General features: G+C 39.0%; 1 protein-coding gene across 2 annotated transcripts in view; it reads left to right on the top strand.

The window, feature by feature from the left end:
* The window catches only part of COL15A1 (collagen type XV alpha 1 chain), a 157,524-nt gene extending 136,002 nt beyond the window's left edge, over positions 1-21,522 (top strand). For both annotated transcript variants that reach the window (XM_074830061.1, XM_074830054.1), the window contains 11 exons: positions 1,048-1,137; positions 5,191-5,240; positions 7,028-7,138; positions 8,609-8,753; positions 13,245-13,309; positions 15,055-15,183; positions 15,352-15,411; positions 16,796-16,855; positions 17,795-17,980; positions 19,176-19,291; positions 19,623-21,522. In XM_074830061.1, the coding sequence (XP_074686162.1) occupies positions 1,048-1,137; positions 5,191-5,240; positions 7,028-7,138; positions 8,609-8,753; positions 13,245-13,309; positions 15,055-15,183; positions 15,352-15,411; positions 16,796-16,855; positions 17,795-17,980; positions 19,176-19,291; positions 19,623-19,839 (1,229 nt within the window). In that variant the 3' untranslated portion in view covers positions 19,840-21,522. The remainder of the gene's footprint in view (positions 1-1,047; positions 1,138-5,190; positions 5,241-7,027; positions 7,139-8,608; positions 8,754-13,244; positions 13,310-15,054; positions 15,184-15,351; positions 15,412-16,795; positions 16,856-17,794; positions 17,981-19,175; positions 19,292-19,622) is intronic.
* The last annotated feature ends 5,463 nt before the right edge of the window (positions 21,523-26,985 follow it).

The following is a 26,985-nucleotide window of genomic DNA, read 5'->3' as shown; positions in this document are numbered from 1 at the left end:
CTAAGGCTTTCTTACCAGTTTACAAGTGGCACTGGGTCATGGAGCATGGACTGGGTACCCAAGCAAAAGATTGTTTCTGTGCTTGTCCCATTGAAATTCATAAATGTAATCAGATCAGGTTTGGAAAGAGCCAGTGTTCTTAGTGATGCACTGACTCACAGCATAGATCACAACTGACCACGGGGGCTGACAACATCAGAGGCAGGGAACCATTAAAAATTACTTCAAGAAATGTGTCTTGTATCTGCTTGTCATTGTACTTCAGCACCCTTCCTGCTCATAACTCAGAATAGGACCACCTTACCTTAAACTTGAAAAGACATTTCTACCTGAAAGAAGAGACTATAAGATGTTACTCTGGCAGAATGATGTTATTTTACATGACTTTTGCAAAGATATTAGCAATTACTCAGGCAGAACAAAGAGAGAAATAAGACCTAAGAAGTCTACATACTCAGAGATCATTTTACCCAGATATTTTATAGAGCAAGGTTACCATGAAAATTGAATAATATCTGGAAATATAGAAGGTTTATCCAGATGTATTTGGGTGCAATTCTACCCTCAGCTCAGCTGGATGGAAAATTATTCTAAAAGCATTTCTGTTCTCAGAGAACATTTTCTTCATTATTAATGCTTTTATGACAAGAAGGAGTAATAAACGATAACATTTTTGACATTCACAGTTGCAGATGTTATCAGTTATTGGTTTGTTTTGAAGTCTGGACATAGTAGAAGATGTGGTATCAAATGCAGAGCCATAACTCAAGAACTGTTTCTAGAACAGGTTTCTTCAGAAGGTCTTAGGCTGGGTGGTTAGAGGAAGGGAGAGTGAAAGATTGACTTGTAAGAGAGAGATTGTCTTGTACGTGAGAAGACAATAAGGCAGTCATTCAATGTTCATGAGGAGAGACAAGCACATAGGGACTGGAGTCACGTGCCCCACATGTATGGAGAAGTCCGCTCATACTTTCAGTGGTTTGGTTGTCGCTGCTATAGTCTCTGCGGTTTGCAAGTTCTCATGAATTTGTGATGCTTTTATGACAGGTGCTAAAGCAAACAGAGATTCCTGGGGGCTGCACAATTCAGCGGACTTAAAAGGAGAAAAGGGAGACAGAGGTGCTCCAGGACCACCAGGTATACGAAATCTGTTATGTCATTGTCATCCTGTAAAGGAATGCACGTTTAACTTAAAAAGCAGTTCAGCAAAGTACTTTGATACCCCTGTACCCTTACCAGCCTAAAGACTTATACCTAGGTTCCTTGCTGAACTGACACACAGAACAATAAAGCCCATAATGTTATCAAAAATGTCTTCTGAAAAGAAGTATTTGTACTACACATTTCTGAGTATTATGAATGCTTTAAGTACAGGAATAGATAATGAAATGTAACTGGCAGGTCAGAGACTTTTTTGAAATCTTAGAAGTATATCATGTTCACTTCCTGAGATATCATTTTGTTGTCAAACTTTCTGAGCCAGTGCTTCCCATTTCAGGGTAACACACCTCTGCATTATGACTTCAAGGCAGTCATTTGTTGGTGACAGTCCCACTTCCAGCAGGAGGTGGAACTAGATCATCTCCATTTCAACTTTTTAATATTCTATGCTCTATTTGTGATAATCATGAAAAGCCTGTGTGAACTAAAAATGCCAATACACTGATGGGAAGAGCATCATAGCAGATGTTCCCTGCCCAAGATTTACTTTTCTGTATCAAAAAGTTGATACACATTGCTAATTCTTACACACTCAAAAACAGTTACAGAAACAAGTATTTATTTGAAAAGATTCCTATTACAAACTTTTCCTTTTCTATACATTTTTTGAAATCTCACATACTGAGATAAGGTTTTGGTCAGTGCCAGAAATAATTTGAAATAGAAGAAGCAGTATATCAAATTAATGTTGCTATATCATATTTATCATCTTTGTCCTCTAATCTGTTGATAATAAATACAATACTGCATCTATATGGATATTTCTGTCTTCGTTCCAAAGGCACAGTTCTGTTGACTGAAGATGATAATTGGGTTATTTTTAAGAGGGCATCTGTTTGTTCTGACAAAACCTGTTTTCTTGTCTTGTCCTCATTAATTTTTATTCTGATCAATACCCAGTGCCTTAAAATAAGTGGTTAGTGCTTCCTAGTCATCAATAAACTTGTAAAAAGAAGAAGAAAGAAGCATTTCTAAACAGAAATCAAGAAAATTTTCTCTTCTGTGCTGGTTTATCCACTGTGTCTGTTCAGTCTCAGGTTATGTATTTAATGCAAATTAATGTCCTACAAGTATTTTTGCCTATACCTGATGATTTCAGGTGTTTCAGGAGAGGATTATGCCTTTGATCTTGTTGTAAAACTGCACCTAGTGAAGGATGGTGAAAATAACAAGAATTCTGCTTAAACTGAAAACTGAATTCACCTTTCTCCTAAAATAACAGAGATTTATTTGTTTGCTAACCGAATCCAAATAAATGGACTAGCTTCAATATTTTGTGAAGTTAAAATATGTTAACTAAGACCAGTTTTGTTGCTGCTTTGAAAAATATTCCTGTTTGGTTCTTGCTTGTTGATGTAGTTGCCAAAATATTCTTTCATACAAACCAGTTCTCTAAGTCTCAGATATCTACATAATCACTGACAGTGAAAATTCACAAGCCAGAAGTTCCAGGGTAGTGGAACATGATTAAAGTACAGGAGTTTTTCAAAACCTTCTCTGACGGACAGATGACTGAAGTTCCTTCCACTACAAGATCTGTTGAGTTCCAGCAATCAGAAAAGCTTTCTGAACTGTGGTACTTGTCCACATGAGTTATTTTTCTTTTCACAAAATGTCTCCTCTCCAATGTTACAAGCAGGCCTCTATTAATTGATACCATGCAAAAATATGAAGCCAACACACAAAGTGGGTAAATGGTAGGCCGCACTTTATTTAGCTCCTCTGTATAGAGGCAGGTGTAGTAAGTATCCAGAGCATACCTGCTGTGTTCCAACCACACGTGCAATGCTCCATCACAACCGTGGTGTTTCTGGCTGGAGGAACACAGTCTGGAGCCTTGTAAGAAAACACATTTAGAAATAGAGGAGGAGACTTCACTGTATCACAGTCTCAGACCCAATTGCCTAAGGCTGAAGATCTGCTAATCAAAAATGCAGTATTTATTGCAGCATGTTGGCCCTTGACCATAGTCAACCCCCTTCCTTCCTGCAGGTCATTCCCCAAAAGGCCAACCTGGCATTCTGGACAAGCTTTCACATCCATCCAAATCCACTCTTTGGCCTGTTTCTTGGTCCTGAGACCTTCTTTTCTGTATGAAGAAGTTTCACTCCTCTATGAATCCTGGAAGGAATGGAGCTAAAGGAAAATCAGTAAGGTGGAGCAAGATAGCTTCTCACTGGGCAAGAATTAATTCTGGTAATAAGTGAGTTATCTTGCTCCAGTGGCTAAGTTAATTTCTAGATCAGATCCCAGATATGAAAGGAGTGTAGTTTCCCATTTTCTACAAGAAAGGTCACCAAAGTTCTGTGACTTTGTGATTGTTGGGAGGGCATGATTTTGCCATTGATTATGCATGTGAGAAGTGCTGTTAGTCTCTTTCAGCAACACCTGAAAACAAACCGAAATGAAAATGTCTAGTCTACCAGCAGAAGCCACACAACAAAGTATGTTTTCCTCTGGCTAGTGTTAAGATCTGTAAAGGTCCTGACAAAAATTTCCTACCAGTCCTCCACTGAATCTCTACAGAAAAGGACTGAACTAGATTTGTCCATTGACAAGCCATGTCAGGCAAACTTCTCTGGCTGTGTATACTAGTAAACTAAATAGACCCAGGACACAGAGGACAAGTGTCCCACAGTTTAATTGTTCCCATGTTTCCTGGCCTGGATTCGGCCTACAACAAGTAACACTTTCCCAGACAATAGGATGGTCTGGGGGATAGCTTAAGCCAGGGACTGGTGAAACAGGCTGCATGAATAAGTCCCTCATGCTTCGAGAGCGAGGAGGACAGTTTAGCTATATGGATGGAAGCTGTGCCACTTTACCTCAGGACTGAGGAACTGGTCTAACACAGTTTGCCTACCAGTGTAGGTTGAGCCTACTGGTCCCCTACCACAGATTTTTGACTTCTACTTTGACTGGTGACCTCCTTCTTCCTCACATACCTTGCCCAGGCCTAGTCTGCTTGCTGGTCATCCTAGAAAGATCTCAGATATTGGCCAGTGTAGAAATTAATACCAAGCAACATCTGAGAAGGACACCTACCACTCCATTCCACCTGTCGTTTCCCCATCCCCTCACATGGATCAAGCAAATCACTGCAGCAAGCTGTAATTGGCAGGACTAGAAAAAAAAAATCAAAATAGCTGCCATAGTGGGAATATATTTCTGTCCTAGAGTACAGGTGTATACAATGCCTACTTGACTTAATTGTATATGACATAACATATTGAGATCTGAGTCTTATGGCATATTGTTGGACCCAAAGATATCAAAAATTAATCAGAACACATTTGAAGAAAATATTTCGAGCTGTTATGGGCAACTGTAAAACAGTCTTTTTTCCAAGTGTATGCCAAACAGAGAATACTTGAAGGCTTTTTAGACTTTTTGTGACTTGACAGCTTTGGCTGATCATCGTTGTCAGACAACACAACACAGGTGGTATAACCATTGATACCAGTATTAGTTTGTGTTGCAGAAAAATACCAAGGAACTATTATTCTATGATCAGCACCACAAGCAGTAACAGTTTCTTTACCTTGTCAGTTATGGTACTGTCCTTTCATGAAAGATAACAAAACTATTGATTGGCCACTCCACTGCTGACAAAATATATGGAAAACTTTTCTTTTACATTGGTTTCCATCAAAGGGGTTAATTTGGATGCTTTTCTTTCAGAAAACTGGAATTTTTTCATCTTTGAGCCTTCTTTGCTTCCAAATTTGTCGTGAAATTCACAATCAGATTCAGAGTTTTTAAGGTGAAGGAGTGACAGACAAGATAAGGCATGTAAACCTCGCTTGGTTAGGAAACCAAACTAAAAATAACTGTTAGATGTAAAGGTTAATGTTATTATTGTAAATAATTTTCCTTTAAAATCCTAAACCAGTAATATCCAAAGCAGTGCTTTTAAAAAGAAAATTACAGATAATTATTGTACTTTATCGTATTTTCTTCATTTTTCAGGTCCACCTCTACCTCCATCATATTTCAGCCACTTTATTAATAGCATAAAGGTAATTATATCCCATTTGTGTTTGGGTTCTGTTAAACTTTTTTTAAAGTGTACTTTACTATAAATAAAGCATAAAACAGTATAGCAAGGTGAAATGTACAAAACAGATAAGAGCATTAGCAATTACAAATTATATTCATTTCTTAAACTCCAGCTGCATAGACAAGTTTATTACAAGTATAGAGATAACCGATGTCAGTAGTACATAAAGATTACTTTTGAAAAAAAATTTATTACTGAGCTTTTTCCCTTCTCGGTGGTATTAAAGTGAGTCATAATTCACTGTTACCTAACATAAGTTGGTATAAATTATCTGCCATAAATGAATGCTTCTGTTTCCATGCCAGCTCAGGTAAGAGACATCCATTACCTAAAGGGCTTCTAGAAAAATTTAGCAACAATTAACACATGGAGGGGGTGGGGAAATCAGCTCTGTGTAATGCTATTTTTCTTTTAAGCACACTAAATAAAATAAGTTAGAGTGATCGAAACTACTTTTCCTGGAGCCTCTTACAACAAAGTATACCTATACCTTGATGTGCTTGGTGTCTCTCTGTTCCATTATTCTCCTGACTTCTTTAAATGACAAAAATGAATAGCAATGCAATATTATTTTAAATGTTTTTAAGTGAACAAGGCTCTTTATCAGCAGAAGATCTGAAAAAACTGAATCAAGTTTTCATTTAATGGTGCCACCAAAAGCAGTGTACTGTCAGTTTCCTTGAAAGACTCAGTGCTGTCTAGTTTTCAGATTTTGTTTCTGCTTGACGGAGGGCACCTAAGTTATTTCCATGGTATAAAGTTCCCCATGCATGCATGGCAGAGCTGATATGGCTTCTTTGATCTTATAGAACAGTGTCTGTAGCTTTAGTCACAAATAACTCATTTTTCATCTAGTCCTTCATGTCTGCAAAATGGTGTGCCATACAGAAAGCTTTATAGTCCTGTTTACTGGGAAACAAAAACCAAGAAAAGTCAAAGGAGGAGCTATACATAGCCATCTCTACTGGCTTTCTGCAGCTACCTGCCATTCTTGCTTTGCCCCTTTGCATCTTCTATTCAAGGTTTATTTCTCAGAAAGGTGAAATAAAGTAGACCCAAAAAAAAGTCAAAGGAAAAAAATACAGCGGACAGACAGAAGGAAATAATGTGAGAAGGAACCCACAACTGTTGTAACTCATTTTGAACAGAGACAATGACCTAGAATTTAAATGCTGCTTCTTACCTATCACTCTGTTCCCCAAACCGATAATCAAAGCTGAAGGACAGAGACATGCAGTTCAAAGCATCTGAAATTTTATGTGGTGTCTCTTTTGTTATCCTGGTACACACCTCTGCCCTCCTCTCTCATTCTATGCACAGTATTCTTCACTTTGCCACATACGTTTAAAAATCTGTTCATTCCATTACAATCTTGCTTTGCTTTTTCCTTGATGATGGAGAAAAGCAGAAAGCCAGGCTTTTATGCTTCCTCTGACTTTCTCTTTGCCTCCAGCTACAGTACAGAAAAAGGTTTTGCTGGGTAGAATAGCAGGAAACAGCAACAGAGGCATTTTCTCTGTCTCTACCTAACCCCAACTTACCTACACCCTGTGCTGAAAGCCTAGCAGCCTCAATAGAGAAAGCAGTCCTCTTCATTCTATATCACTGAAGGAAGTGATGTCAAAAAGATTTTAAGCAGATGCTTTTCTTTATTAAAGTCAGAGATTTCATGTAAATTTAAAAGATCAGTGCACAGAGTTCTGATCTCACTTCAGTTCAATGTTTTAAAATATGTTCTCTTTGAAGGGTGAAAAAGGAGACAACGGAGTCACTGGTGTAAAAGGAGAAAAAGGAGAACCAAATGGAGGGTTTTTTCTGACAGGACCTCCTGGACCACCTGGAAGACAAGGATTAGTTGTAAGTTATGCAAATTGTAGAATAGGAATATTTGTGGCTACCTGTTGTTTTAATTTAGAAGGCACTAAAAAGAGACAAACATCAAGATGATGCTAAGAACTATATAAAAACTCATACGTTAACCATTAGGTGAATATGAGAGATTTGCAGTAGGCGTAAACACAGACACTTCACTGTTGCACATAGAATTAATTTGCCATTAAAAATTGATGCAATGTTATGCTCAGCTGTCTAATACAACTACTTCAGTGTGTAGATTCATGCTATTAATAGCATTACAAATCAAGGTAGTATGTATAATTTGTGATGCTATTACTTATATCCCCATAAAGGTCAAAATAGACTATATAAAGTTAGACAGAGGCTGACTTGAAAATTATTTGCCATCTAAATAATTGATCTTATTTTCTATTCCAATAATCCAAAAGCATGAATGAAAAGTCCAGTGTGTACCCATCCAGATACTTCCTATAAAATTCTCGCACTGTCTAATCTCTACCGAGTTGTTATATCTTCTAGTAATTGCCACCACAACTGTTTTGGAATCAAATGTATTAATTCTTTGGAAACTGGTTTATTCCTGAGATCTGGCATCAAACACGCGCATTGCGTTACTCTATTGTCACGTTCCATGCCAAGGAGCATGAATGGGTGGGTCACAGCTGAAGATTAGCAAGCCCACCTTCAGAAATCCCCCTGTTAGGTTAGCAAGCCCACCTTCAGAAATCCCCCCTGGCACTATTCCATGTTGCTGAGAACCTGAGAAACTGTTCCACTGGCAAGAAAGAGTTGGATGGCACAGATGAGATCCATCAGAGACTGAGCTCTCCTAGTCCAGGGTCCAAAAATTGTTCCATGTATGCAGGCCAGTTTGAGCACAGGAAGCGCAAGCCTTCCTCATTCAGGCTGAGGATACACTGCTAAGATAGAAATGTAGAGAAACGGAGCCTTTTTAATCTGGAAGAATGGCAGCTGAAGAGCTTAAGGGATATGAGCTGACATTTGATCACAGGAGGGAGAAAAAAATATTCATCGTGAGATGAATGAGACAAATGTCTCTCTATGCGTGAGACCCTGCATAGACACACTTTATGTTAAAACTTTCCACCATGTACCTTCAGACAAACTCTTATCTTATAAGCACATCAAAACAAGTAGTCTCAGCACAAGCAGAGTTGAGATTCAGGACTTTGAGAGTGCTGTCAAGAATTTTGCAGATATCAGCTACTCAGAATAAGTGTAAGAACTTTCAGAAAGCTTTCTGAAACTTAAATTCTTGAATTTAGTTTAGTATATGATCAAATTTTTCATTTTGCATTAATATCCATGCCTCACTGAAAAGAATTACCTACAGACTCATGTCTAAACAGGGGTGTGGTGGCAGGCCTTCAGAAAAGGTTGCTATCAGAGATGAAGGCCCTGCAGCAGTGGAACTGTTACATTCAAAGCAATACTTTTTATCAATAATAGGGACCAAAAGGGGATTCAGTAGTCGGACCCAGAGGACCTCCAGGGTTACCTGGACTACCTGGCTTACCAGGTTATGGAAAAATTGGACCTCCTGGCCCACCTGGCCCACCAGGCCCACCAGGACCCCCTGCAATATATGGCTCAGGTGAGAGGGTGTGATTTTGCTTTTCACTGTATATTCAAGCACATAGGCATGCACGCACACTCCCACACACACTGCCACTTCCTTTACACACCTGTTCTTCCATCTACCCACCCACTCCGCACACCTGAGTCACATTGCTCCCCTCTCTCCTCCTGCCCTCTACTGATTTATCCTGTGGGGTCAGTTGGAACTGGGAGCACAAAAGGGACAATTTCTCTGCAAACAATTTTCACTGACTAGTGCCAATGGGAGCACTACTGCATGAAAAACCTTATGGTGGCTGTGAGGAGTCTATGTAATGGAGACAGGCTGCCTTGAGAGCATTGCAAAATCTATCAAATTGAGGAGTTGGCTAAATTTGAGAAGTCGTTAATGTGGGCCAAGATGCTCTTCTTATCGTGAATGCAGTTAAATGCAGTCACAAGTGGTGTTCCCTAGGGCTCAGTATTAGGGCCAGTTCTGTTTAATATCTTTATCAATGATGTGGATGAGGAGATCGAGTGCACCGTTGGTAAGTTTGCAGACAACACCAAGTTGGGTGGGAGTGTTGATCTGCTCGAGGATAGGGAGGCTCTACAGAGCGATCTGGACAATGAGCTGAGGCCAAATGTACAAGGTTCAACAAGGTCAAGTGCTGGGTCCTGCACTTGGGTCACAACAACCCCATGCAGTACTACAGACTTGGGGCAGAGTGGCTGGAAGCTGCCCGGCAGAAAAGGACCTGGGGGTGTTGGTCGACTGGCTGGATATGAGCCAGCAATGTGTCCTAGGTGACCAAGAAGGCCAATAGCATTCTCGCTTGTATTAGAAATAGTGTGGACAGCAGGACTAGGGAAGTGATTGTCCACCTGTAGTCAGCACTGGTGTGGCCGCACCTTGAATACTGTGTTCAATTTTGGCCCCTCACTACAAGAAAGACATTGAGGTGCTGGAGCAACAAAGCTGGTGAAGGATCTAGAGAACAAGTCTTGTGAGGAGTGGCTCAGGGAACTGGAGTTGTCTAGCCTGGAGAAAAGGAGGCTGAGGCAAAACCTTATCGCTCTCTGCAACTACCTGAAAGGAGGTTGTAGCAAGGTGAATGTCAGTCTCCTCCCAAGTAGCAAGTGACAGGACAGGAGGAAATGGCGTCAAGTTGCACCGGGGGAGGTTTAGATTCGATATTAGGAAAAATTTCTTCACCGAAAGTGTTGTCAATCACTGGAACAGGCTGCCCAGGGAAGTGGTTGAGTCGCCATCCCTGGAGGTACTTAAAAGATGTGTAGATATGGCGCTTAGGGACATGGTTCAGTGGTGGACTTGGAAGTCAGGTTAACGGTTAGACTTGATGATCTTAATGGTCTTTTCCAACCTAAATGGTTCTATGATATAAAGGCAGTGCCCACAGTAGAGTTTAGGTCTAGAATGAAACTACTGGAGAACTGATTCTAAAAACTAGTTGTTATGAAATGCTGAATAGAAACAAAACTTTAAGAGGTTGGTTACAGTACCTTTAATGATTTTCAATTTATTGGATTAGAAAAGGAGTAAAATCTGCCACAAATAGTCACATCAAGGGAGGAACTTTGCAAACAAGGTGGCACTGAAGCTTCAAGTGGATTATCTCAAACTTGCATCAAAGGGAATAAGTGGCTATAAACCAAGTGTCACAGTTCAAGACATTTGTGGTTTTGACTTCTTTTGGGTCACAGGTCTGCTAGTGACAAGCTGTTAATGTCCAGCCCTTAGATTAGGATCGGGTGGATGGGGTCCTGGGCTCCTCTGACATTACTCGACAGGTCTCCCTGAGTGAGTGACTGATTCCTCCCTCTGGGAACTGCGGCCAGAATGGGAATCCAGCCAGGTAAAACCAGAGTAAAGCATTCCTTAATCTCAGCTGAAAATGGTATACTAACAGAAAGGGAATTGTTAACCAAATAGGGAGGCTATAATACAGATCTGTCCTGCCTAAAATTTGGGCACGCCTAGCTAATAACAGACCTCCATTTCTGAGAAATAACAATCAGTCTGTTTCCCTGCAAGACCTGTGCCTCCAATATGCTAGATTGGGGAGCAGACCTCTCTCAGATTTTTTCTCTCCAGGTATTTCTTGAACCTGGTCAAATTGGTTTATACAGCTGTCCAGGGACAAGGTGAGAATTCCAATCTGTTATCCAGTAAATATTATTAGTTGTCTATCAGAATTGTTCATCCTCTGAAGAATATTTGAGAAAGAAGAAATCCTTAATATGTTCAATATTGGAACATAAGCCTGTACCTGAATTAGCCCCTGATCAGCATAATATGGACAGATCAGCATCCATAAAGTCTATAAAGGCCTTCAGTCCTTTTCCTGTATAATTTATATTAAGCACTTCCGAATATTAGCTAAGAGACCCAGTCAGACAAAACAAGTTATTATTAGTGCTCTACCCCTATACTTTCGCTTATTCTCTCTGCCATTAGTCTTCATCATCCTTCTACACATTTTCCTCTTTGCTTTGTAAGAAACTTCTTTAGGCCGCACACTGATGGATGTCCATTTTGCTAAACGTTACGAACACAGATGTTTATTTCCTATCTTCAAGGCACAGTTATCTCTGTTAAAGCTCTTATTGTAATATGGGTCTCACATCCTGCAATATGTGGAAAGAGGAATGACTTATCTGCCGATAAATAGCTGTGAACATTTCTGAGAACTGACCCCCTTTCTCCTGCCTTTGACATGAAAGAACTGCTCTGAAGGATCCTTGTAAATTCTTCAAAGCATAGATTCTTCAATTTGTAAAAGGTGATTTCAAGGCTCCTCTAGGTTTCACAAAAACAAACATTTTTGAACACTAGAACTTGCATTATTGGTGCATAACTGTAGCCTCCTAATTCAAGAGTTACATATAAGTAAAACACAAGCTCTGGAATGCAGCGGTGCTCTCAGGGTTAGCCTCTACTGACTCTTCCATGCTTCAAATTCTATTTAAAAAATGTATCTTACAATCCCTTATTCTGACTATTACACTACTTCAGAGTGGAGAGATACAATAAAAGAGAAAATAGTTGATACTTTTTCTTCACTGGATGTATTTGTGGGGTTGGAGGGGAATCTATAGCTCCACTTTCACTGAAGATCACTGTGATCCTGATTCCTTTGAAAATTATGAAAGCAGAAGGTATGCTCCTTTAGCTTATGTTCTGTTACTCTCCTTCAGTCAGTTTAGTTGCTCTGTCCAGTAAGCTGTGGATGAGTGGACTTTGGTTATTGTGAGAGGGCTACCAGCTGTGCTCCCCAAAATTTCTCCAAAGGGTGGTTTCAGAGAACATTCCTGCATCCCTCCATTTCTGCTTCACTTCTGAAGAGCAGTTCTGTCCGTATTTGGGTTTATAGGACTATTTGCACAGCTAAGAGCAGCCAAACACCGTTTTCAAGTGCCCAGCAAGGTGGGAAGTACAGAGCACTTAGGAGCTGAACCTTGCAGTTCTTTGTGCATGGTTCATACTCCAGATTCACCATCATGCTAGGACACGCTAGACTTCCCCATGCTTGGGTAGTCTGACAACTATCCACCGTTAGATCTCTTTCTTCCATGTCATACTAGCTCTCATCATGCCTTGCTGTTCCTAATCAGATTTCTTACTGAGTCTTTTATATCCCCTCCCCTGTTTTGTTGCCCCCACTTTGCATCTCTCTTTTCTTCTACAGAAGGAGTTTCTATTTATGGTTAATACAAGATCTGCCCAGATCTCAGCTACAGAGCCCTGCTGCGACACACCATGATGCTCAGCAGGGTCCCTGTGTAGAAGCTCTTTCTTCTAAACAGCTTCGAAGTTCAATTATCATGATATGCATTTGCACAAGGTGCTTTCTGTCTTCCATATCTTTCCTCCTTTCCTTCCTTAAAAGAAAGGAGTTTTCACTCCAGAAAACAGGGACTTTCAGCTCAAGGAGAAATTCAATTTTGGAATAGAGACAGGTACTAGGTACTAGATGTTGTGGACTGCAGTCTTAGAAATTCAAGTTCATACTACTGGAGAATTCTTTGTTGCTTTGAAACATAAGCTCAGTTTACACGTATTAATTTTTTATCTAAGAAAAAGTTCATTTTTGTTTACTTTTAGAGCAAAAGATGCAATGACTCCCTCAAAGCCTATATAGGCAGGAGTTAAAAGTTCTACCTCTTCCATATGCACATCATTAGCAGTTAGCAGAAGAGCATTCTGGTCAATTTAAGTGCATATGATTCTTCATTTGCAGAGTATCTACAACAGATTGCAACCTGTTGACCTTAACCTCCCAAATAACAGAGAAAAGACTAAGTTTCACCATCGCTTTATAAAAAATCCTTATAATGCATTTTCTGCTTGAACACAGCTATTCAGAACTTGACTATGTAAGGCCTATGGCTATTTAAAGCTCCCACTACTCCTAGACACCACCAGTAAGTCCTTTCTTTATGTCACTCACCTTGTGTCTCAAAAAAGGTGACCTTCAACATGTATTGTATGCTTGTTTTATTTTAGCAGCTGCAATGCCTGGGCCACCAGGTCCTCCTGGAGAGCCAGGGCCACCTGCAACCAGGAGTCTGGTAAGACAGCAAAATAAGGAAGTTTGTCACTGAAACTTTACTTCAAATCTTTTAGTGGTTTTTGGTAGCACACAGAGAGGAGGCAAAGCTGTGTTTTTATTTCTTAAAATGTGTTCTGTCCTGTGTTTTTATTTATTAGAATGTGTTCTGATTTTCTGAACTTCATAATTTTTCAGCAGGGGATCCATATAGCTGGGAAAAGTGATGAGAGGAGAAGTCTGTCCATTACCTTGTTAGTAACAGCCTGGTCAAACAAATGCAAAGACTGATGGCATACTAAAGTAATGGAAAAGGGCACATTCCATGTTCAAAGCAATGTCTCTGGAAGAGTGTGGCAAATTAACATGTTTAGATACTAGAATAACTGCTGAATTTCTGTGAAAAAAACACTTTACATTACCTGATTAAAACCCAGGAATATAGGTCATTTGATTCTAAGAAGAAAACTGTAGCTTTCCCTAGCAAATCTAAATATTGCTGTGACAGAGAATACATATAAATTTGTTTCCTTTTCTTAATGCATGAATCAAATCAGAATTGTATTCCAGATATCCATGCAGTAAAAATGACAGCTGACTTCTCTTTTATTAATTTCTAATTAAATATTTGTAGTTTCTGGAAAAAAAAAAATATTCAAGCTAACAGAGGGGGTTCATTACATTTTTTCCTTTCCCACATTCTCACATTACAATAGAAAAGCAAATTCGATGGATATCTGTGGCAATCATTTGAGAATGCACTAATAAACAAGCAGACTTTCAGATTATCTACATCATATCAAATGAACTAACAAGAATCTGAGTGTAAGTTTCCTAATGCCTTCCCACCTCTGCTAACTGCCTTTTCTCATAGAAATTCAGGACCTGACAATGATTACAGGTCAGGGGAGAAAGGAGATGTTCAAAGACTGGTGTCCCATGGTAGAGAACTGTAGTTACAGGCTGGGAGCTACAGTCCTAGAAAGGAGATCCAAGCCCACTTAGGTCAGAACCAACATTAAAAAACAATATGTAAGTCTATAGTAGGGTCTGCATGATTCATAAGGCATTAATATGCCTTCTGACACTGAAGAAATGAGAAATGACACTCAAGTGTCAAGAAATGGCACTCTGAAGAAACTTTCCCCTGATTTTACACTAAATGCATTTATCAAACAGACTGTAGAAGCAACCCGTCTCAGGACTGCGTTCTTATCTTCAGGTGACAAAGACAGAGGTAATAGGTGCAATGTCTATATCTGACAGACATCAGTTTAAGCCTCCTGATGATCTATAAAAGAAATTGAAAAATACTTGCTGTGTAAACTAACAGCATCTGGAAACATAACAAAAGGGATGGAAGAAAACACCCTTAAAGAAAAGAGATCACAACACTAAGAAAAATAGAAGCAAATGTATCTAGAATTGTGTGTGATATTTATAAGCCTTATCAAATCTCTTCTGAGCTCTACCAATTTGATCTATATGTTAAGCTGTATAAATGCAATGATCTTCACCCTGTGCAAAATTAACTGTTGGTGTAGTTCTATTAAAATCCACAGAATGATGATGCTGGTGTGCCAAAGTAGCAAGATATTTATGTTACTGAAGCTTTTTGTATGAAATGATGTAAAACTGGCTTTATGAGCATTTCCTGTGGAAGAAGCCTTGACATTTATGTGTTCAAATGAGACTTCAATTTAACAATTTAACTTGCAAAATGTTTTGTGTGTCTGATGAAACATGTTTCATTTTCCTACTTGACAGGTTACAACATTCCTAAACATTGAGGGTATGTTGGAAAAAGTTCATTTGGTAGCAGAAGGTACGCTAATCTATCTGAGTGAAACCAGTGAGGTTTTTATCCGTGTTCGAAATGGATGGAGAAAATTGCAGGTACTATTGCACTTCATCCTAATCCTTTCCAACTCCCTTACTCAAAATGGAATTGTTGCAGATATTTTTTACACAGGTGGAGAAGTATCAGTGCAAAGATTCCTTTTTTTTAGTTCAGAAGCTCCTGATGATATGGTTTTGTTTGCTTTTCCTTTTGGGTTCTTTCAGCTTGGTGAGCTAATTCCTGTCCCTGCTGACAGCCTTCCTCCTCCAGCCATATCAAGCCATGTAAGTACAAAATATTGGACTGTGAAAAACTGAGTCTAAATGTGCAAAAACAGGCAATACACTTGGCAGAAGTTGCAGGCAGATCGTTGCACAACATGATTTTCTACTGAGACTTGTCAGTTCAAAATAAGCATCCTACCACTACATAAACTTGCAAATTGGTTTGCACCGGCCAGTCATCTGTTTCCATTATCTTCTGAGAATCCAAGCAATACAGAGACAAAACAGCATCTACAAAAAGCAGAACAAAGCAGGCTGCCTAAAAAAAAAAAAAAAAAAAACCAAAAAAAAAACCAAAACCAACAGTATTCTGTTTCGTAAAACTGAAGTCTCATATCAAGCTCTGGTCCCTTTCAAGGAAACTCAGAAAAGTGTTTCTGAAAAGCAGGTTTTCTTTAAAAGATTATAGTCCTGTATTCAGGGTACATCATCATCACCTGTACGTAGTTTATCCCACAGTGTGATGAGGGTCTATTCTAAAGCCTCAATTGTTAGTTCGTACCTGACCTCATTCTGCAAGTTATTGTACCAACCTGCATGTGAACATGCTGCCTGTCCCAAAAAATCACAGGAGGATGAAAACCAAGAAGTGGTAAAGGGGATAGAAAACAGTCTCGTTGATGACAAGTTAATTGATCTGACTGCTTAGATAATGAAAATGCAAGAGAGTGATAGGAAGGAGCAGCGAGAAGGAAGATGGCCAGAAAGAAATAAAAAAAAAAGTTAGAGTAGGTCAGAGAGAAGTGCACTTAGCATGCTGGGAAAATGTCTAGCCCTTATGTTATAAGAAATATTCTGCAGCCTCCAGCTGATACCACGTGAGTTTTCCAACTGGTACAGTCAGTGGCTTGTTACTCATACTTCCCATAACTAAAGAAGAAAACTTTGGTGTTTCTGAAACAGCTCTGAAGATCATTGACCTTCTGGTCTCTACATGACAATTGCTTAAGAGAGGGAGTTACCAAGGCCTTGAGAAATATTCCCACCCGATACATTTTATGTTTCCACATCCTTCTTACCTTTCAGATTCGATTTTCCTGAACTAGTCATCTGCTCCTGCCAAGAGCAGGCTACTTCTATGCAGAACTCCAGGTGTGATCCGGCACTGACACCAGCTCTGGCAGAGCACTGTGGAATGGGTACACTCAGGTCTAGCAAAGCAACTGTGGCCAGGACAGCTTTCAAACACATATTTATGTGACACACCAAATCGATGATATGTAGATAAAGTATTCTGGCTACGTGGTTTGGGTTTATTTTTCAGAGGCAGGACAGTTTCAGATTATCGAGAGTTCAATGTTTGCTTTACTTAGAAAATTACTGTCTAAAATTCTGTTCTGAGTAATGCATTTAACATATCTGTTTGCATGTGTTAAAATAACAGGGATTTCAGTCTCTTCCAGCGCTGAGTCCAATATCAAATACAAACAATGGAAAACCAGCAGTAAGTATGAGATCTGTATTGCAACTGCATAGCTGTGGTTTGAAACATGACAGTTTGTATCTTGAGGGAAATATGTGATATTTCCTGTTCAAATTCACAGATTTTACTTTAGAAATTTACAAATACCCTTCTTTAACTGGTTTAGACATCTGAGACAATTTTAAATTGTTTCCTCCAGATCTATTTTCATCATCGTAGCCCCTTCCCCATCTCAAAGAAAAAAAAAAAAAATCAATCCTGATTCTGAGTTAGGAATAGCTCTTCACTTAGTGATTGTACCTGCAACATGCAGTAATTTTTAAGTTAACAAGAGCGTTACAATTAAATCATTAAAATATTCATTAGAATTTTTTCTATCTTCATGGTGTTGCTTGTTTTAGAATACTTTATAATACTTTAGAATCTAAGCCTTCATTTAAAATACTTTAAAATATTTAGACAAACAAGGTAACTGAGTTATAGCTAAAAAAAAAACCCAATCAAAATAAAAAAAACCCTCTAGAAACCAAAAATGTGGATTAGTTCGCTTACATCTGTAGTTTGACCTAAGCATGCTACTTCTTGTATTTTATGACAGTGAATTTTTAAATGGTATATGGTCGCTTCTTACTACTTTTTGGATTTGGGATTTTGTTTGTGTGACAACTCCAAGACTTCTGCTAAAATATTAGCTGTTTTTAAAATAATTTTATTTATTATGAATATATAATCTTCATGGTTTCCTTAATGTTCAAATATAAATAGGTATTTTTGCTATGGGTCTCATAGCTTTAAGAAATGTAATGTTATGGTATCAAATCATGTTCATACCTGATATGGAAGGTACTAGTTCTTGTGCTAGCAGGAGGAGGGGGGGACTATTTTGTTTCCAATATATGTCTTCATAGTATTATAAACTTTAAAAAAAAAACGGTGGCTTTTCTTCTCTTTTTCCTCCAGCTGCATCTGGCGGCTCTAAACTTACCATTTTCTGGTGACATGCGAGCAGATTTTCAGTGTTTTCAACAGGCCCAACTAGCAGGTTTGACATCAACCTATAGAGCCTTCCTCTCATCACATTTGCAAGATTTGGCCACAGTTGTCAGAAAAACAGACCGATACCATTTACCAATAGTCAATCTTAAGGTAAAAATGAGTGCTTAGTACTTGTTTCAGATAGGCTGTAGGTGCTCCAAAATCTTGGAAAGTGGCAAAAGCAGAAAGTTTCAAACCAAACAGCATTTTATAAAGCAGCAGCTTTGTTTCGTATTTCAGAGTAAGGTTCAAGAAACAAAAAAGTGGTAATGAAGTAGAAAGTTACAGACTGTCTCACCCTTCCTTTGCATTTACAAGGGGTTCTTTTTTCAATATCCTAAGGCTAATGGTAGAAATAAAGCTATGAGAATAGCCTACTTCAAGCAAACTGCTGACAAAGCAACAGCATGATGTTCGGCTTTCTCGATATTTTTTATATCAGCAGGGAAAGTGCAGCATCATTTCTCAAAGACAGCTATTATGATCCACCTTCTAGTATGATCACTGAATATAGAAGACTAAAATGCCTATTTTACTCATTTTTCTCATTTCTAACGATAAAGGCAAATTCAGTGCTTAGGAGTGATGCTGGATTTACCCCAGTGAAACTGAGAGGAGAGTCTAGAGCATGAGTCATTTTGTGGTCTCACATAAACAGACACACTCTAAAACTGAGGAAAACAAACCATGTCTCTGTAGCATTGGCTGGCTCCCAGAACGAACGGCCAAAAGAAACCTACAGGAATAACGCGTGACGCTTGGAACATGCTGAACGGATGCTACTCTGAAGTGCATGCAAATACAGAGCCTTGGAGACAAATTTGTAAAGACAATACTCTTTCAACTTTGACTGGAAAAACTCAAAAGCAGCTTGAGAGGTAGCCTGATGCAAAGCTTTTGCCCTGAACATTTGCAACACTTTTCACAAAATTGTGACCTCAAAAGAATTTCCAATACAAATTATCTTTATATTTTCTCTATAGCTACAGTAGTTATAAGCAACCCCTTAGACAGTTAGGAGGAAAAGGACAGTGGAAATGGAGATGATCAGGCTGAATATTTGGAGTGACAATAGACCAGAGATGCAACTGTGAGGCAAAGGCATGGATCAGAGAGCTATTAGCATAGAGATGATAAATGAGACAAGTTTGTTCAGTAGCATCATGCAAAAACTGATGTGAAAGCTGAAATCATAAGTGTTCTTAAATGCAGATAAGATTTTAGATGATTGATAAGTCTATAAAAGTCAGGTATGACATGCATTTTGGATTTGTTTTGTTTGTAAAAGTGGCTTTGATTTTAACAGGGAGAAATACTTTTCAATAACTGGGAATCCATATTTAATGGAAACGGTGGACAGTTCAACATTCATGTTCCAATATACTCATTTGATGGGAGGAACGTTATGACTGATCCATCTTGGTGAGTTTACATTACCATTTATAAGTTTTACATGACATTTATCTTTACCAGATACTGTAAGAAGCAATATCTTGGGCTACTAGAAATGTGATAGAATTTTCTCCCTTTCTTTATGCCTTCTTTCTTTTCCACTTCTGAGAGCCTCTGAATGGGATATCAGGTTGTGTTCTCCTTTTCTTCCTCTCTTTTCTGTCTTTATCTTCCCCTACCCCATGTTTGCTTCAAGCAAAAAGAAAGCAGAAATACAGTCACCACACATATTAGGTGTGCAGTTGAATAAAGCAAAAGAAGGGACTTTTTCAGGAAATAACTTCTTAACATTCCCTTTCAGGCCTCAAAAAGTAATATGGCATGGTTCAACTGCAAATGGAATCCGACTAGTTAGCAACTACTGTGAAGCCTGGCACACAGCTGATATGGGAGCTATGGGACAAGCATCACCACTGAAGACAGGAAAACTTCTTGATCAGAAAGTATATAGCTGTAGTAATCAGTTTATTGTTCTCTGTATTGAAAACAGTTTTGTATCTGATCCCCAAGGAAAATAATTCACCTGTTGCACATAGGGATATTCAATTTTGTGACAGAAAAAGTTGACACTGAAACTTCTTTTCAATGATGTAAATATTTTATCTTTTGTAATTGCACATTTCAGGAAAAAAATAGCCAAAGAAAACATACCTCAACACAAACCGCATTCCAGTTAGGTAGAACATCCAGCGCACATGCGGCTGACTTAAAGCCCTTCCTTCCACTTGAACCCAGTTCACACGGTTCAAAGTTTGCCAACAATTAATTCACAGCCCCTCGTCTTTCTGGCTGAGCTGAAGATCACTTAAGGGCACAAGTCAAGTGTGGTCTATGAGGAAGATCCAACAGCCTATCTTATAAGCAGTATTGCTCAGCAAGGCTGCTGTCTCTTCACCGCTGAGAAGCTGCATGCTCTATGCTCTTCTTTTCCCTTGCATAGATTTTGAATACCCAAGGCACTATTCGTATATATGTATACATACATACTGTCCCTGAGCAAGTATTGGGAGGCTGTTACATCTTACAGGGCTGGAATTTTCAAAAAAGCTTTAAGAACAAATGTGCTCACCTCCTTTGAGTTTCAGTGGAAGCTGAGTACCTAACTCCTGTAAGCTTGTACGGATCACAGCCTGGTGCTTACACATAAATTTAGCAGCTTCCACATCTTACTTCAGCTTTTTTCTTTGCAGATTCTAGACATAGGGCTTTATGCAGGAGGAGTGAATTTCACCTAGACAAAATCTGGTCCTTATTTTGGTGCTATCGTTACCAGGAAACCTGGAGCAATGTTAACAGAAAACATCCTGTTTTACTGGTAGAACTGTGCAAAGTAAATGCAGACAAACGAACCATCTGACCTTTATTTATTTCATTACGTATTAGAGGAAGTCATTTCCTGTTGTGGCAGACTGATGAATGAAAGATGTCTGTCACGGTTTCTTTAAAATAGGTTCTAAACATTGTTATCCCACTAAGTTATATGTAAAGTGATTTTCCTTTTTGTGAATTTCCCCTTCTGGCATTCACATAATTAAAGAATTGTTAATATAAAATAACAGCAGCAACTATAGGAATGATCAGTAAATGCTAATATTCTTTGCAAAGAGTATCACCATAATATCTGAAGTCTTTTGCCTATATAGTTGTCTACTGCATACTTTAAACAACATATTTACTTATATTTTATCAGGCAGTAACTATGGAGGTCAAACTCCAAATTATCATTTTTTAAGATTTAATCTACAGTCTGTGTTGGAAATACATGTTCATTTGCTGACAAATATAGTATTAAATTACTAGATTGCTGCCTTCAAAAGACAGAAACAAATCACACTTACTATACTAAACTGATACAATTATATAACATAATATTGTGAAATCCAGCTTTATTTTTCCAATTTACTATAAAAGCTTATTTCCCAGGGTCAGCTGAATCATATCTTCTCTTTTTCTTGGAAAAGTCATGACTCCATTATTACAACATGGTAATGAGGAAAAAACAGTTTATATAACATTTAACATGTGTGCATAACAATTCACTGCACTCATTTATAGTCCATCTCCCTAAAATGCTGAGCACTCTCATGAAATGCCGAATTCCTTCAGTTCACACAGTTACATATGTACAGCAGGGTTTCACTCCAAGTCACAGAAGATTCAAGCGGGGAAATAAAGTGCTTTTACTTGCTTCCAGCAGGAAACATCTACCTTTAATCCTTTAATTGTTGGCAGACCCTCATCTTGGCCAAGTCATGGCCAGCAGGGTTTATGCTTGTGACTAGTTATCGCCCAGTCATCACTGTCAGTTCTTGCTCTTCCACTCCACGCAGTGGGGTATCTGGCTATTTCTCTGCCTAGAATTGCAGTACAAGAGGTGGGGGGGAGATGGGATCTCACAGAAGTGGGGGGGAGATGGGGTCACACAGAAGAGCTGTGTGAAGGGAGAGAAGACTGAAAAAACATGCAGTTTTTAGGAAATACTGAACTAGCATTTAAGGTGGGCCCAGCAAAAATGTGTCCAAGAATTCTGTTTGTGCTGATCCTTTCACAGGGCTCACTCCTCTCTGTATCCCAAATAGCTGCTACAGATAGCAGGGAACTGAAATGGTGAAGCACCATCAATGAGATGTTGAAGAACTCTCAGTGGTTGCTTCCCACCTAGAACATTAACCTGCAGGCTACAGGAACTTATTGCACACCCTTCAACGTAATACAGAGCATGAACCATGCATCATCTGGGCTGCTGTGGTGCTGAGTTCACATGCTGCGCTCACACGCCAGCAAGGGAAACAGCTTACCAGAGAATGGCATGAGAGATCTGTTAGAAAGATGAGGTTTCTGTTGGAAAAAACACTTTTTGTCATTTTAACCAGAGCCAGTGAGGCTCTTTATACTCTCTGGTATAATTGAAGAGAAACAGTAATATTCATTGAGGATATGACAGAGAAAAAATTAGCCCAGTACTTAAAAACAAATTAGCTTTCCCTATCAAAGCAGAATACTTTTTTCAGCATGTTTGCAATACAAAGGTCAGGTGCACTTCAGGAAGAACATTTGCTAATTCAGGTAAAGAACTGTGTATAAAGCAAATTAATCACCAAAACAAGCGCCAGAGCAAGGTTGAAAAGAGTAACTGCACTAGAGACGTATGTAGCAGTGTGAATGAATGAAATCAGAGTATCCGACAGGTAAGATTCTTCCATCTTTAAGAGAAAGGCTTTGGTTGAAAACATCCATTTATTTTGAAGCTCTGATGCAGCTTGAAAGGAAGAAGTTAATACACGGTAAATACAGAGGAGACTAAAACCTTATAAACCATCAGAACTCCAGGGCTTGTTGATGAATAAAATACAGCAGATCCATTTCAGCTATTGGAATGAGCATTTCTAGAAATCAAGCTCATACATTTGTCTGTATATTAATTGTAAGTGCAAGCTATAACAACAGAAGCTTCCTTTAAATCAAGAAGAAGCCACAGTGGGGTTTGCACTTCTGCGAAAGAATCAGTTCTCCAATAAAAATAATTACAATTTAATTTTAATTAACTGGTACTTAACCTAAGAGAAAAAAAGTTAAAAAAAAAAAAGAGAGAGAGAAGAAAAAAACAGCCAAAAAAAAAAAAAAAACCAAAACAGTAAGGTCTAGGAAACATTAATAAGCATTTGAAAAAGGAATATTGAATTTTTATGGGAGAGATTCATTTATTTATCATGGATACTTTGGGGATGGTACAAAATGCAGGAATACATAGTTGAATGCTATATGTATCTTTCTAAGTGAAAAGAATTTTTTGTTATGAAGATAAATTGGCACGAGTTAAAAATTGACTTTGAATATACCACTTCAGATTGGACTTCATTAGAATCAGACAACAGTTTTCAGAGGAAACATCACTTTTTACTGCTTTGTATTAACTGGTTTTACTGGTTTGTATTAAATTTGACAACTATATTCAGTCCAAAGAAAGCAACAGGAGACATTATCTGTGTAATTTTCAAAAGACATTCTTTAAGTCAAGATGTTTTTCTTCTCATTTACTCGCTCTTCAATAATCAAAAGGAATTCATACTCCTCAGTAACAAATGAAAACAATTTTTCACTGTAAGTTTTACCTCCCCAAGGACCATTCTTTTTAAAAAGTGCTAATACTGCAGCAGATCCCCCCAAAAAAGTAAAAAATAGAAAAACACCTGTTAGCATCACCACTTTATGCAGCCAGAATATAACTCCTACCACCAGGGTAAATGTGTATTTACAAATCGTTAACTCTTTAGTATTTTGAAAGCAGTTCAACACAATCAATAATACAACATCTGTCTGAATTGACAGACCACATCCAAAGTGCCCTGTGGTATCATGCAATGATTTTTAAAATCATCTTTTAACTTGAAATAGCAAGAGTTGGCAAGGGTTTTTTTCTTCTGAATTTGTAGCACATCCTTCCTAATTGTTTAAAAGTTGTGTGAGAGTATAATTTTTAATCCGATCAGGAAAATGGAGGGAAGTCATAATGGGAGAAAGGGCAGGAGTGTGCATCCATGCACGTATAAATGCAGGCACACTCATCTCCAAACAACTTTTTTCATCTTGCCATCTCATACCCCATGGCTGAGTTAGTCTTTAACTGCCTCATGATCTTCTTTGACCTCATGTACACAGGTAAATGTTGTATTAGGATGGAGTAATCTCTGACAGTTTACAAATGTGACCCCAACAAAAATGTGGCTTCTGCTCAACTCACTTTCCTACAGTTCTATTTTTCATGATAGCAAATATTCCTGCACAAGGTCATATTTGTACTGAATTGTGAATATAAGCAGTAGATGGCAGACACCTCACAATCCTGTTCTGGCCCATTGATTTTGTTAGCAGTAGGTAATCAGCAGGTCTTTTGCCCTTTTCAGTTCAGGGATCTTTTCTCTGGGCAGTTGCAAAACATGACATGTTATCATTGATCAGTAGTGTGCTACTCTGCCTGGATGAACTACAGTGAGATGAGTGGTTTTTCCTCTGATTGCTATGATAAACAAGCCAAACCTGTGAGTTTCTGCAATGCAGCATATACACCTCAAACGACTGACAATTGACAGAACTGGTCTTGGTGTAACCAAAGACTGTCCAGCCTTGCTTCTGAGCTGTGCATTCAGGTGAAAGAAAAAAGAATGAGTTACAGTATGTCCTGCTTTGAAGACTCTATAGTTATTCTTCTTTTGCATTGTGGTTTAGGTGTTCCTTCTGAAGTAACACTTGCAATTCTTGTTTTCACTCCAGTCCTCTGCTTGGAGAAGAAAACCTGTCTTACAGATTTTAAAGGAATTAGATACTAGAACTGCAATTTCACTTTGGTGTTCAAGCATTGGAGTTAATGGTATGCATGCATCTTAAAAAAACACCGGATCAGGGTTTGACTGTTATTTGTTGGTCTGATATGTAGTTAGAGAGCACACTCTAACAGTTCCTCTCTGCTGTCTCTCTTTAATGATTCAACAATAGCTGGCCAGAGACAGAAATATTTCTAGGTGAGCATCTACTTTAAGTACTTGGCTACTTTAACACAAACCTAGCCTCCCTTTTTTAACCTGTCAGAGGGCTGCTACTTGCTGTGTCTTAAAAGGCCTATTTTGTACCTCAGTACAAACTTCCACTGTTACCAGTTGATCTAAACTTTTTACTTACTAGATTCTCTTCCACTGTATCCATAATCCAAAAAAGCCTGTTCTACTGCTAAGTAATGGCCATGTATACACAACCTAATCTGGAGGTGCACCCAGAGTGCTCAGCTCCAGCAGAGAGAACATAAGAAGTCAGAACATATCTTCATCCTGTATGGGCAGAAGAGAAATGGAATGGGATTTTTTTTTAATTTGTCCTTCCCTCCACCTCATGATTGACCTCCTCCTTCACTTGTCCTTCCCCAAATATTTGTCTTTTATTTCAAGCTTGTGTTTCCTCTCTGCAAAAAAGCTGGACACTCTTCAGAGATGCCAGCTGCTCTGGTGCACCATGCTACACATAAAAGTTCCACCTTTCACATGGATCTTCTGCACTCTGTTTTCCACAGCACCCAGATAAGCACTGAAAGCCAACTTCCATTGACACGTGCTTTGCTGGGAGAACTGGTTACGGTGGTAGGATGGTAGGAAGTCCAGGGAGGTCGCTTTGGAACCAACAAGAAACCACAACTCCTCCTTCCCTTACAAAGCAGCTAACCTCCCTGCATGCTCCTGCAAAATACAATACTGTAGTTCTTTCAAGCTCAGTGCACAGATCTACAGACAGCACAGGCTGTTGAAATTTCTACATGTGCGGTCAATTCAGCATCACACCCTGGTGTTGATCAGGGGTAACATTATAACCTGCTTTCCTCAGCTGGTCTCAGGGGCACTAGTGATGCTTCAGTGCAAATGGGGGTGACAGCTCTGTCTGACCTTATGAGGAGTACCTAAGATCACCTGCAGATTCAAATTCAAGCCAGGATGATGATGACAAAGCCTCTGAAGGAAAGGTATGTTTTGCATGCTGTATTTCAAGTATGTTCATATGAACAGCAGCAGGGAACTGCCCAATAGCAGTGTTTCTCCGCTGGTTAGTACCAATACCACCCCACAGTCGTTTTGTTTGGCCCTGTTTGGTTCCAGACATAGTCACCAAGATCCTAGCCACAGTAATGGCTTGCTACTGGAAAAACATTGTCTCCCCACTGAGTTAGAGGATGGATTGGTGTTAACCTTTGAAAAATGGTTCATTAGTGTTTAGGTTTGCTACAGAGTTATGTATTTTAACTTTGCAGGCTCCAAGGTCTCAACTGAGTCTAGTTACATCTCTGAGGCTACATCTATACTAGAAAATTGTCAGGGTACAGGTGTTAGCACACATAGCATAGCTAATTGCTGAACTATTCCCTGGCACAGTTCTGGTCAGTTCCACCTGTAACCCTTCCAGCCACTGCCTTGGGGTATGTTTGGGGGGCAGCATGTACCAACAACTACTGCTGTGGGCAGTTTGAAGGAGCCACCCTATTTTGGAACAGAAAGGTTTAATTGTCCTCACAGGTGCTTAACCATTGTGCCTGGTCTCAGGGCTAACTGGAGTCCTCACCCAGCTGAAAGCCTGTATAGGGACTGCAGGACATGCATGTCTGATACTCATGGGAACACCAATACTTATGGCTTTTTCCCAAGCTTAATTTACAACCCTCCTGCAAGCATCCATTCATATAACCTGTATGTTCAGACTGCATTCATTCAGGGAACCCTCCTAAAGCCATCATTGCCCTACGCAAATGCTCTCATGCTGTATATAGATATATTGTGCAATCCCATTATCCTCACCTCATTCAACAGTGATGAGCACGTTGATTGGGGCATGGAGTCTCTGCTCACATAGCTGGGAAGTTTCAAATCTGCTGAGAAATAAACAGCCCTGGTACAATCATTCTGTACAACTGATAACTAGTACCATGTTGTCTTACATTAGCAAACAGAGCAGCACAAGACATTTGCCCATGTCCTTTACTCCAGCACCCGGTGGGCCAGGCATCATGTTTATATGTGTACAGTCTACTCATTAGGAGTACTGAACAGCTTCCATTTCTAGAGTCAGCAGCTTCTTCTCAGTGACTCTTTTCAGTCTACAAGTGTTCTGAGATTTGTCTGAGACACCAA

This window comes from Strix aluco, chromosome 1 (assembly GCF_031877795.1).
Source record: "Strix aluco isolate bStrAlu1 chromosome 1, bStrAlu1.hap1, whole genome shotgun sequence".
Classification (NCBI taxonomy): domain Eukaryota; kingdom Metazoa; phylum Chordata; class Aves; order Strigiformes; family Strigidae; genus Strix; species Strix aluco.
This window is presented reverse-complemented; position numbering and strand designations above follow the sequence as displayed.